Source organism: Dipodomys spectabilis, unplaced genomic scaffold (assembly GCF_019054845.1).
Source record: "Dipodomys spectabilis isolate Male_0828 unplaced genomic scaffold, ASM1905484v1 ptg000108l, whole genome shotgun sequence".
Classification (NCBI taxonomy): Eukaryota; Metazoa; Chordata; class Mammalia; order Rodentia; family Heteromyidae; genus Dipodomys; species Dipodomys spectabilis.
Genome location: NW_024870785.1, coordinates 10132492 through 10145559, shown reverse-complemented (window position 1 = coordinate 10145559; position 13068 = coordinate 10132492). Strand labels below are relative to the sequence as shown.

At 41.7% G+C, this 13068-nt stretch overlaps 1 protein-coding gene across 2 annotated transcripts in view; it reads right to left on the bottom strand.

Annotated features, from left to right (window-relative positions):
* Nucleotides 1-13068, bottom strand: part of Usp8 (ubiquitin specific peptidase 8) — a 49251-nt gene that overhangs the window by 24772 nt on the left and 11411 nt on the right. For both annotated transcript variants that reach the window (XM_042687860.1, XM_042687861.1), the window contains exons 3-6: nucleotides 12174-12318; nucleotides 9084-9169; nucleotides 4112-4274; nucleotides 2015-2057 (exon numbers count right to left, since the gene is read on the bottom strand). In XM_042687860.1, coding sequence (XP_042543794.1) covers nucleotides 2015-2057; nucleotides 4112-4274; nucleotides 9084-9169; nucleotides 12174-12318 — 437 coding nt within the window. The remainder of the gene's footprint in view (nucleotides 1-2014; nucleotides 2058-4111; nucleotides 4275-9083; nucleotides 9170-12173; nucleotides 12319-13068) is intronic.

Sequence of the window (13068 nt, the reverse complement as noted above, 5' to 3'; positions counted from 1 at the left end):
CTGGGTGCTGTCCCTGAGCTTTTGTGCTCAAAGTTAGTGCTCTACCATGTTGAGACAGTACCATTTAAGGCTTTTTGGTGGTTCACTGGAGAGAAGAGTCTCATGAACTTTCCTGCCTGGGCTGGCTTTGAACTGAGATTCTCAGACCTCAGCCTCCTGAGTATCTAGGATTTTAGGTGTAAGCCACCACACCAGGCTCATTTATAATCCTTGAAACTAACATTACATATAATTTGTGTTCAATTCATTAAGAAGCCTGTTTGTTGCCCAATGAAGATTTAAGGGTCAAAGCTGGGGCTAGGCGCACTGTAGCTCAGCACTGCAGGTGCCACGTACACAAAAATCAACAGCTGCTGCTGAGGTTACCACCTCTACTTGGTGTTGGCTCTGTTACTATAAAAAAAAAAAAATGAGGGCTGGGAAGGTGGCTCAGTGGTAGGGTCTTTGCCTTGCATGCCGGAGGCCCTGGGTTCGCTTCCTCAGCACCACATAAGCAAAAAGAAAAAAAAGCCAGAAGTGGCACCGTGGCTCAAGTGGTAGAGCGCTAGCCTTGAGCTGAAGAGTTGAGGGACAGCACCCAGGCCTAGAGTTCAGGCCCCACGACCGGACCCAAAAAAAAAAAAAGAAAAAAAGAAAAGAACTAATACATGTATCATATGAAAATATTCTGTTAAAAAGAAAGTAAAATAAAGCTCTCAGAGTAGAGTCCCCAACCTGGGCTTCTCCAGGCCTAAACCAGTGGCTACACAGTCTTTTAAGAACAAGTCCACTGAGCCCCCTGCTTGATGCTCATTAGAAGGCTCCCACACAGAAAGGAACAAAGATTATTGTTTTCCAAGAAATCTAACAAAAAGAAAGGAAGTGAAGTTACAGCAACTATTTGCTTTGTGTGGGAAGGGCAATCTGACAAAAGATTCCCTGTTATTTTTACCTCAGCTGTACCACCTGAAGTGAAAGACTACTACACACCCCCTTCCTTTCTAACCAACCAGACTTCTTTGACAACAGATAAGATTACACAGCCAAAAGCTTGTAACTGAGAACATGTAAGCATGAGGAGATACAAGGGAACAAATAGCTCAAAACTGGGGCTGGGAAGGTGGCTCAGTGGTAGAGTGCTTGCCCTGCATGCATGAGGCCCTGGGTTCAATTCCTCAGCACCACATAAGCAGAAAAAGCCAGAAGTGGCACTGTGGTAGAGCACTAGCCTTGAGCTAAAGAGTTGAGGGACAGTGCCTAGGCCCAGAGTTCAGGCCCTAGGACCAATAACAACAACCACAAAAAAAGTTCAAAATTGGCTTTTGAATAAATCAATAACTGTTTCCAAGAAGGTACCACACTTGGTTTATTCTAAAAACAACTGACAAAATTCCCAGCAGAAAATGTATTTAAGGACGTAAATATGAGAGGGAAAACTTCTCTAGTGGATCAAAGTATACTCCTTATAAAAATACTCTTTATAATAATCCAAATAACCCAAATAACCCCAATTATTAAAGGTTTTTGGGGGGGAGTGATGATAGTGATACTTCTTAAATAATTAATATTACAACCTAGACTTACAAGTATTAACAGCAAATACTTAAGTTTACTATGACTTAATTAAGAGTTTACTGTGAATGAGCAGTCTCAATCTTCACAATAACCCTATGAGGCAGGTTCTGTAATTATCCCCACTTTCCAGAGGAGGAAGCTGAGGTTAAGTAACAAGGCCAAGACCCCACTGTATTCCACCTAGGCAATCTGATTTTGGAGAGCCCATGCTTTTACTCCTATGCTACATGGCATCCAGGCAAGAAAGCGAGTCAACTGTACATAATGAATAAAATATACCCCTTAGCAAATAAATATAGAAGCTAAGGCATTTTTGATATAATTGTACACTGTAGGAAAAGGGATAAGGTATACTTAGATAATATACACAATGCTAAGAATCTCACAATGAAAAATCCCGTCTCTCCTGGTAAAAATGTCTCAAGAGCACAGAGGACATGTTCTTTCTGTATACACTTACCTTTTTCCACTGTTTCACTCTTTTCGTTCTTTTCACCATTGATCTAGTTCATAGGAAAAAAAAAAAGGTTTCAATTCCCATAGAAATCAAAAGTTCAATTTTATTTAATTGAAACGTGATATGCCAAGTAATGACATTTTATGAAAATACAGCTGAATAATATTAGCATTACCAGAGTCTTTGGCAGTAGAAAACAACTAAAAAAAACTAGAACCATATTGGAATCACAGTACCTTCCTCAAATTTTTCCTTAATTAAATGCCAAAACAATTTAAAGTCAATTATTACAGAAACTTTAATATTTAATTAGAAAGTGCTTTTTACAAGCAAACAATTTCTAACTACCCACTGTTCTATATAATTAAAGGAAAATTAAGTAACACTTATGTAATTTATATTTTCTAACCTAGACAACATAGAGTAATACAATCTTTTATAGATGGGAAACCAAATCCTTCTGGCATCTATTAACTAAAATCATAAAAGACATGATACAATACTATAATATCAAGCACACAGTAGCATCTATGAAGCACTTTTGCCATGAAACCATAGATGAATCTGACTTCAGGAAACAAAGGGAAAATGGGAAGCTGGGCCACTGCTCACGCCTGTAATCCACCTGGGCAGAAAAGTCCCCATGAGATTCTTATCTCTAATAAACTACTCAAAAAACTAAAAGTGGCACTGTGGCTCAAGTGGTAGAGCATTAGCCTTGAGCAAAAAGAGGTTCAGGGACAGTGCCCAATCCCTAAATTCAAACCTCAAGACCAGCAAAAAAAAAAAAAAAAAGGAAAATGGGAAATAGGACAGAGGAGCAAGTAGTCAAGCACACACAAAATGCAGCTGAGGTCAGGTGCTGGCAGCTCATACCTGTCATCTTAGCTACTCAGGAGGCTGTGATCTGAGGATCATGGTCTAAAGCCAGCTTGGACACTAAAGGCCATGAGACTCTTATGTCCAATTAACCATCAGAAAACTGGAAGTGGTGCTGTGGGTCAAAGTGGTAGAGCACTCGCCTTGAGCAAATAAAAGCTCAGGAATAGCACGTAGGCCCTGAGTTCAGCCCCATGACCAGAAAGGAAAAAAAAAAAAAAAGCAACTCAATGTCCAGTATTACATCAAGTGGAGACTACTGCAGAAACTTAAAAAGCATAGCAGCAAAAATAAGACACTTAGCCCACTTTGATTCTTTTCTTTTTTTTTTTTTGGGTCCAGTCGTGGGGCCTGAACTCTGGGCCTGGGCGCTGTCCTTCAGCTCTTCAGCTCAAGGCTAGTGCTCTACCACTTGAGCCACAGCGCCACTTCCAGCTTTTTTTCTTATGTGGTGCTGAGGAATCGAACCCAGGGTCTCGAGCATGCAAGGCAAGTTCTCTACCACTGAGCCACCTTCCCAGCCCAGCCCACTTTGATTCTGATTCAACAGATCAACTCAAAGTCATTTTACAGCCGCTGGAGAAATCTTGAGTATTGATAGAGTCAATACCTATTATGTTAAGGACTTACTGTTAACTTCATGAGGTACAAACCAGGATTGTAGGAAAAAGAAAATCTTCCCTTCTGAGCCAGTGGCTTATGCTTGTAATCCTAGCCACTTTAGAGGCTGAGCTCTGAGGATGGAGACTGAAGCTAGTCCAGGCAGGAAAAGTCTACAAGATTCTTATCTCCAATCAACCACCAAAACAAACAAACAAACAAAACACTCGAAGTAGAGCTGTGACTCCAGTAGAAGCGTGCCAGCCTTGAGCAAGAAATCTAAGGGACAATGCCCAGGCCCTGAGCTCTAACCCTTGTACTAGCACAAAAAAAGAAAAGAAAATCTTCACCAATCCAGATGCACTGTATTTATAAACTGCTTTGATAAATGACAACTTCTTTGTACAACTATTTAAAGATAATTTTTTAAAAAAAATCTCCCCTTTTCAGCTATCCTGAAATATAGCAGCACACTAGCTACACTTCGCTTTGGAACACCCTAACAAAAATAAAATGACAGGAGACAGGTAAAAAAGCATGGTAATTGTCACTTAGTTCTTCCCAAGCAAATTATCTGACAAACAAGTCTGAATGTTACTTTACGCAATAAATGTGAAATACCCTTTGGGTTTTGTTTTTGGAGTCCAATACATTCTCCAAAGGACCTCTAGCGGAAGCGCCCACGTCATCTCTCCCTGAGCCCTCCCGTTGCTGCTGCTGGAGCTGCTCTTCCTCCTGCCTGTCCTTTTCTTCAAGTTTTTTCCGAACTTCAGCTTCTTCATATCTTGAAAAGAAAAGTCAGGTGCCATTTACTGGCATGCAGTGGAAAAGAAAGGAGCTTATATTTCAAAAACGGAGTGTCCTGTCCTGAGAATAGTTTATGGCTGTAAAGTCTCTTCCCTCTCAATGGAATCCAATTCTGCTAGAGTTCCACTATAATCCACAAGTCACACACTGCCCCTCCCAGGCCATCTGTACATTCCAACTGCCTGAGAACTCAATCTCTGCTGCTCCAGAATTGATAACCTGCACCCTTTCTGATACTCCAAATCTGCTGTCATTCCACTTTAGAAGGATTTATGTAAAATAAATCTATGTAAAATAAATGGTCAAATACCATAGTTTATGATTTAGACTGAAAATGTTAAAATGAGAGGAAAAGGTATCAGTTCTTTGCTGGGGTTTGTTGTTGTTTCTAAAGTTAGCAGATACTTAATGAATCTGGAACCGAGCAGCATGAGGGAACAGACAATATCAAGAACTCACAATCAGGGCAGGACAAGGGTCAGCAACAGAGTACCTGCCTGGCAAGCCTGAGGCCCTGAGTTAAAACCCCAAAACTGCTACCTGGTGCCTTAGTTCAATGGCAAGGCTATTGAGTTTCAAATCCAGGTGAAGAGAGGAGGGTAGGTGAGGGGGAGAAGGGAAGACAACAGAGGAGAGAGAAAGACTAAGGTCAATAGTTACTAAAGAACAAATCAAAGTCGGGCACTGGTGGCTCATGCCTATAATCCAAGCTGCTCTGGAGGCTGGGATTTGAGGATTGAGGTTCAAAGCCAGTCCAGGCAGGAAGGTACGTGAGACTCTTATCTTCAATGAACCACCAGAAAACCGGAAGTGGTCCTGTGGCTCAAGTGGTAGAGCACCTGGAGCTGAAGGGCTGAGGGATAGCGCCCAGGCCCAGAGTTCAAGCCCCACGACCGACAAAAAAAAAAAAAAAGAACAAATCAATAGTTTTCCTTTGATTCCTTTGGTACATGCACTCAGAATATCTCACAATGAAAAGTTTCTAAATGATCAAACACAAATATGGGAAGGCAATGGTGACTAGTCAAATAACCACATTGTGCTTCATTTGCTAAAATTTAATTTAAGAATGACTTCTAAGCTTGAACTTATTATTATTTTTTTTTTGTCTGGGGATAGAAGGAGCGCTTCTCCAGGTCCTTCCCAGATATCTGCTTGCTGCAACCTAAACCCCACAAAAATCCACAACCAAACCACATCAAACCAACAGTCAAACATACAAGATATGAACAGCACATAACACTGACCTAAATATATTATATATATATATATATATATATATATAAATTACATATATATATATATTCTTTTATTTTTTGGTCGGTTGTGGGGCTTGAACTCAGGGCCTGGGTGCTGTCCCTGAGCTTTTTCACTCAAGGCTAGCATTCTACCACTTGGGCCATAGTGCCACTTCCAGTTGTTTTGGTGGTTAACTGGAGATAAAAGTCTAAAAGTCTCGGATGGGGGTAGGGGGGATGGGATGGGAGGGGATGGGAAGGGGAAACAAAGGAAGAGGCAACAATGCTTGATAAGAAATGCACTCACTACCTTGCCCATGTAATTGTAACCCCTCTGTACAGTATGTTCATAATAAAAAAATAAATAAATAAAATAAAAACCTTCCATTAAAAAAAAGTCTGGGGCTGGGGGTTTAGCCCAGCAGAAGGGCACCCGCCTGGTGCGCGTAAGGCCCTGGGTTCGGTCCTCAGCCCTGGAAAAAAAAAGTAAAAAAAAAAAAAAAAGTCTAAGAGTCTCATGGCCTACCCAGCCTGGGCTAGCTTTAAACCAGAATCCTCAAATCTGTATGTACATAATGTTCACATGGCATGCATGACAAAACGATGCTCTCCATACCAATACCATACATCATTTAAAAGAAATACAAGTGGGGCTGGGAAGCTGGCTCAGTGGTAGAGCGCTTGCCTTGCATGTATGAGGCCCTGGGTTCGATTCCTCAGCACCACATAAGCAAAAAGGAAAAAGATGGAAGTTTGAAGTGGCTCAAGTGGCAGAGCGCTAGCCTTGAGCTGAAGAGCTGAGGAACAGTGCCCAGGCCCAGAGCTCAGGCCCCACGACTGGACCCCCCCCCCCCCCCCAAAAAAAAGAAATACAAGAAGTGATATGATGCATCTCAGCCAAACTTCACTTTACCAAGATGATTCAAACATCTATCAAGGTCCCTTTGCCCAGTGACAACTGACACTCCCATAAATGCTTTTCTTCACTAAGACAATGTAAACTAGTACTTATTAATTTGCCTGCTAAAGAATTAAGCAACCACAGATTTCTCTCTTCATTATAAAAACATTTGAGGATTTATCTCAACAGTGACTAAACTTTTTTTTTTTGTCAGTTATGGTGCTTGAACTCTGGGCCTGAGTGCTACTGTGAGCTCTTCAGCTCTACCACTTAAGCCACAGAGCCACTTCTGGTTTTCTGGTGGTTAACTGGAGATAGGAATCTCATGGAGTTTCCTGCCCAGGCTGGCTTTGAACCTCGATCCTCAGATCTCAGCCTCCTCCTGAGCAGACAGGATTACAGGCATGAGCCACCAGCACTCCACTTGAAAAAAACATTTTAAAATAGCAAAAACAATAATTTTACCATTTGAACTCAACTTTGGTTGTTTTTATCTCAGGGGGCGGGAGAGGGAACAGCTTAGTTTAAAGAGCCTGCCTGGTGGGCTACAAAAAATATGCTTCAAATTTATTTTTAGCTCTGTCTATTGGCACAATTCCATAAATTCCAGTACTCAGGAGGCACAGGTGGGAGGAGGGTAAGGTCTAGTCAGTTTGGGCTATATAGCAAGACCAGGCTAAAAAGAAATAAACCCTAGCCATACACAAATTAACAAGCTATCATGGACATTTGTTTTCTCTCCTGACTATTATTGGGCTATCCCTGGGAAACCAAGATCAACTTGTTCTTTTGGCTTTTCCTCCCAACACATACTGTACTTAGTTTGTAATTATTTCATAAGCTTGGTAGGCTAGTTATGGCAAATTCCAGAATTTGATTTTGTGGGGGAAGGGGGTGAGGGTGGGGTAGCTGCAACTCAGGGCCTCACACTTTAACCTGGCTTTCTTGCTTATCACCACTCTGGTGTGTCTACCTCGTAAGTCACGCCTCCAACTCTCAGGTTTCAGATACTTGAATAGCTAGGATTATATACGTGAGCTGCCAGTGACAACTCAAAATGCGTGGGGGTTTTTTAGGACTCCGGTTCTGAGGCTTGAATCAGAGCCCATGCGCTGTCCCTGAGGGTTTTTGCTCATCAAGTGCCCCACCACTCATGCCACAGCTCCCCTTCTAGCTTTTGGTGATTAACTGGAAATAAGAGCCTCACAATCTCACTTCCTGACCTGGACTGGCTTTGAACCACAAATCCTTGGGTCACAGCCTCCTAATTAACTCCTAATCCTAGATTACAGGGATGAGCCACTGGCACCTTGCAATCAAAATGTGACTTTAAAAAAATACTCAATTTTTGTAATTCAATATGTGCATATCAAAATGAGTACTTCATACTTCATTCTTAAAAGACCAGTTTCCAGTAGTATATTGCACATGGGACAGCTGAAAACTTACTTTCCTAAAGAATCCTGTCAGATGGGGCTGGGAAGGTGGCTCAGTGGTAGAGCTCTTGCCTTGCATGCATGAGGCCCTGAGTTTGATTCCTCAGCACCACGTAAGCAAAAAGCAAAAAGCTGGAAGTGGCACTGTGGCTCAAGTGGTAGAGCGCTAGCCTTGAGCTGAAAAGCTGAGGGACAGCTCCCAGGCCCAGAGTTCAGGTCCCATGACTGGACCAAAAAAAAAAAAAAAAAGAATCCTGTCAGAGGGGCTGAGAAGGTGGCTCAGTGGTAGAGCGCTTGCTTTGCATGCATGAAGCCCTGGGTTCGATTTTTCAGCACCACATAAGCAGAAAAAAGGCAGAAGTGGTGCTTGTGGCTCAAGTGGTAGGGCACTAGCCTTCAGCTGAAGAGCTGAGGGACAGCGTCCAGGCCCAGAGTTCAGCCCCCACAACTAGCAAAAAAAAAAGAATCTTGTCAGAAATTTATAAATTCTGTAACTTTAAAAAATAGGCTTGATTTCATACCAAATACACTGGTACTTACTTTAATAATCTATAACTCTAAACACTAAGAATATAGGAATATACTATAAGATTTTATTTTTGGCATTACTGGGGTTCATACCTGCCAGGCAGGGACTCTACTACTTGAGCCATGTCTGCAGCAATATCTTATCTTCGTTAATTTTTTTTTTTTTCATTTTGCTTAGGGCTAGCCTCAGACTGTAATTCTCTTACCGCTACTTCCTGCAGAGGGAATACAGATATATACCACAACACCAAGCCCATTTTGTTAAGATTGGGTCCCAGGGCTAGGAAGGTGGCTTAGTGGTACGTGCTTGCCTACCATGCATGAACCCCTGGGTTCAATTCCTCGGTACCACATACACAGAAAAGGCTGGAAGTGGTGCTGCGGCTCCAGTGGTAGAGTGCTAGCCTTGAACAAAAGCAGCTCAGGGACAGTGCCCAGGCCCTGAGTTCAAACCCCACGACTAGCAAAAAAAAAAAAAAAAAAGATTGCTAATGTTAGCCTTGAACTGTGATCCTACCTAGTGGCTGAGATTACAGATGTATGCCAGGCCGTCCCAATTAACATGGACTTAGGTCTAAGAACTGAGGTATTATATGCACAGACATACAAAGGATAAAGCTTTAAGTATTTTCTTCATCCTCTAAGTTTACATTTTTATAAAGATTTCATAATAATGGTTGTACCTGAGTTTAAGGCTCTCAGAGAGTCTTTCAGCTTCTTCAATAGCTTTTTTGATGTTGGTGAGTCCAACCATTGAATTATAGTAGTCCTAAAATGACAGGAAAGCCACCCCACAGTCAGTACTGGGCACTGCGTAACAGGACTCATGTTGAACACACTTAATTTATTGTGATTATAATACACGGGAACTTTAGGCAAAAACATTTATTATATATATATTATATATATATATATATATATATATATATTGCCATATATATATGGCAAAAACATTTATTATAGCCAGGTATCAGGGGCTCACACCTGTAATCCTAGCTACTCAAGGGGCTGAGGTCTGAGGATCACAGTTGAAAACCAGCCTGGCCAGGAAAGTCCATGAGACTCTTATCAGACTCTTATCTCCAATTAACCATCAGAAAACTGATGCTGTGGCTCAAAGCAGTAGAGCGTTAATCTTGAGCAAAAGAGCTCAGGGACAGTGCTCAGGACCCGAGTTCAAGCCCAAAAAGAACAACAACAAAAAGAACATTATAGCTGATGTTTGTTAAACTTTATGCCTTTGTATTTTTTGTTTTTTTTTTTTTTTTGGGGAGGGAGGGTCCAATCATGGGGCCTGAACTCTGGGCCTGGGCGCTCAGCTCTTCAGCTCAAGGCTAGCGCTCTACCACGTGAGCCACAGACTTTTTGCTTATGTGGTGCTGAGGAATCGAACCCAGGGTCTCAGGCATGCAAGACAAGCGCTCTACCACTGAGCCACCTTCCCAGCCCTATGCCTTTGTAAATGTATGATTTGTTCTCTAGAAGTCTCAGAAGTGTCTATTTAGCCATTAATATGCTAAAGAAAATCTACCATGTAATAAACTATTTGTAAACAACCATCAAGAGGTTTATAAGCCATGTGCTGGTGGCTCAAGCCTAAAATCCTAGTTCATACTTATAAGCCTATAATCCTAGCTACTCAGTAGGCTGAGATCTGAGCATCTAAGAATTTTGAAGCCAGTTTGAAGCCAGCCTGGGCAGGAAAGACTCTGAGTCTCTTATCTCCAAAACCATTTGAAGAATGCCAGAAGTGGTGCTGTGGCTTAAAGTGGTAGGGTGCTAGGCTTGAGCAAAAGCAGCTCCTGAGTTCAAGCCCCAGGACCAGAAAAAAAAATAATAAAAAAGTATAACTATTCTTCTGTTGTTTTTTGCAGGGCAGTAGGGTTTGACTCTAGGATCTGTCACTAGCTAGGCAGGTGCTCTACTGCTGAGTCACACTTCTGGCCTTTGTTTGTGATTGTTTTTGAGCTAAGTCTCACTTCCTGCCTGATCTGCCTGCCTGTCATAGCTGGAGGACAGGCATGCCCACAGCCTCCAGCTTTCCTTAGTTTAGATTTTTCTACCCAAGCTGGTCTGGAACTACAATCTTCCCAATTTTTAGCCTCCCACATAACTTAGGATGATGGGTGTGTGCCACCATACCCAGCCTGGGCTGAAAAAGTCTCAAGTCTCATATACTTTTCTGCCAAGGCTAACCTGGAACCACAATTCTACCAATCTCAGTCTCTGAAGTAGCTAGAATTGCAGCTGTGAGCCACTGGTGCCCAGCTTACTATTCTTAAAAAGTACTAAAGAGCAAAGTTATCAAGACCAAAAATATGTTTTGGTCTTGGTCTTGATAAAAGGATATACCAAGTTTTGTTTTGTTTTTTTAAATCCAGTCTCGGAAAAAAAAATACTAAAGCAAATTATACAAATGCACAAAGCCTGGAGATTTTGTTTTCTTTCTGTGTACTAGTACGGAGGCTTGAACTCAGGGCCAGGGCACTCTCGCTCTTAAGTTTTTCTGCTGAAGGCTCCACTCTACCACTTGAACAGCAGCTCCACTTTTGGCTTTTATTATATTTGGAGATAAGAGTCTCAGAGACTTTCCTGCCTGGGCTGGCTTTGAATCTTGATTCTCAGATCTCAGTCTCTTGAGTAGCTGAGTTACAGGTGTGGGCCATCAGTGTTGGCAACTGATTGACTGATTGCAACAGCATCTTGCTATGTTGCTCAGGTTGGCCTGAAACTCCTGGACTGAGCAACCCTCATGGCTTGACCTCTTGAGTAGCGGAGACAACAGGGAACAGGCCTCCAGGCACAGCTGTTATTTTCCTTTTTTATTCTTGGAAGTAATTCAGTATAAACTCAGGGGCTCCTGGTTGGTAGGCAGGTATTCTACCATTTGAACCATGTCATTGGCCCTTTTATGCTTTATTCTTGTTTTTTTTTAGCTGGTTCTGGGCTTGAACTCAGGGCCTTGAACTCTTGCTTGGCTTTTTCACTCATGGCTTGGTGCCCTACTACTTCAGCCACATCTCTCCTTTCAGCTTATTGCTGGTTAATGGAGGACAAGAGTTGGGACTCTTGGGATTTATCTGCTCAGGCTGGTTTCTAACCATGATGCTCAGATCTCATCCTCCTGTGTAGCTAGCATGATAGGTATTAACCACCAGTATCAGGCTGATTTATTTTTCAGAAAGGGCCTTACACTTTTTGTCTGGGCCTTAATCCTTCCACCTATGCCTCACATCTGGCTGGGATCACATGCACATGTCACCACACCCAGCTTGTTGATTGAGATAGGGTCTCATGAACTTTTTGCCTGGGATAGCCTCAAATGGGGATTTCCCCCATCTCCATCTCCCAAGTAGCTTGGATTACAGACATATATTAACTATTATTCCTCAGTGCAGGAGTCAATCCTCTACTTGCCCTAGCAATAATTTATTATAACAGAAAGCAGACTATGAGTCTGTATGTTGCTACCAACTTGTACAAATCCAAGGCAAAGAAAGAATATGTGAACCGGGGAATGTATATTCACATGCTAATGAAATAATGAGAATTTGCCTTTTCTGCATACATAAGGCTGAAACTGATGTTGCATAATATGAACTAAATTTCATTGTTAGGCTGGAATACAGTTCAATAGTAAATCCCCAGACACAGACACAAACACACACACACACACACACACACACACACACACACACACGTATAAATTTCACTGTTAAATCTTTTAAGAGGAAATCAAGTTCTATCGTGCAAAAATAACAAATGAAAGTTACCTGCTGTTGCTTGAAGTCAGATCTTTTTTTGATGAGATTATAAACACTCACAAATTTCATGTATAGCACATAGGCCTTTTCCTCATCACGATCTAATCTGCATTCTTCTGCAGCTTTGAAGATCTTCAGAGCACTGTGCACATAGCTTAAAATTGGAAAAAAAAAAAAAACCACCAACTTTAAAATACTTGACATCTGAGAAAAAGATACAAGTTATATATAAAGTTTACAGACAATAAAAGTAAATTTCATGATTTAGGTTGCCCAGCCTTTAGTCCAGGAAGTCAGCCAGACACTCGTTCCTCACAAAGAGCTCTCTTAAAAAAATACTTTTGTGGAGGCCACCGGTGGCTCACACCTATAATCCTAGCTACTCTGGAGGCTGAGATCTGAGGATCTTGGTTCAAAGCCAGCCCAGGCAGGAAAGACCGTGAGACTCTTATCTCCAATAAACCACTAGAAAACTGGAAGAGGCGCTATGGTTCAAGTGGTAGAGTGCTCGCCTTGAGCTGAAGAGCTGAGGGACAGCTCCCATGCCCAGAGTTCAAGCCCCATGACAGACAAAAAGAAAACAAAAACAAACATGAGTCCTGAGTCTCTTATCTCCAGTTAATCGAAAAGCCAGAAATAAAACTGTGGTTCAAGTAGTAGTGGAAAAGCCTAAAGGACAGTAGCCGGTCCCTGAGTTGAAGCCCTAAAACTGGCACCAAGAAAAAAAAAAAAAGTATCCATTCTTCCTTCTAATCAAAGGAAGGCTATGCTAGAATCCTAAGTTACTTTCATGTTCAGTACAAAAAATAAACATAACCTTCCCTTTCTTTTATACTGTTTTAATAATTTGTGGCTAATGATTTTTAAATGTGTGATCTACTATGCATACTGTCTAGAGAACACA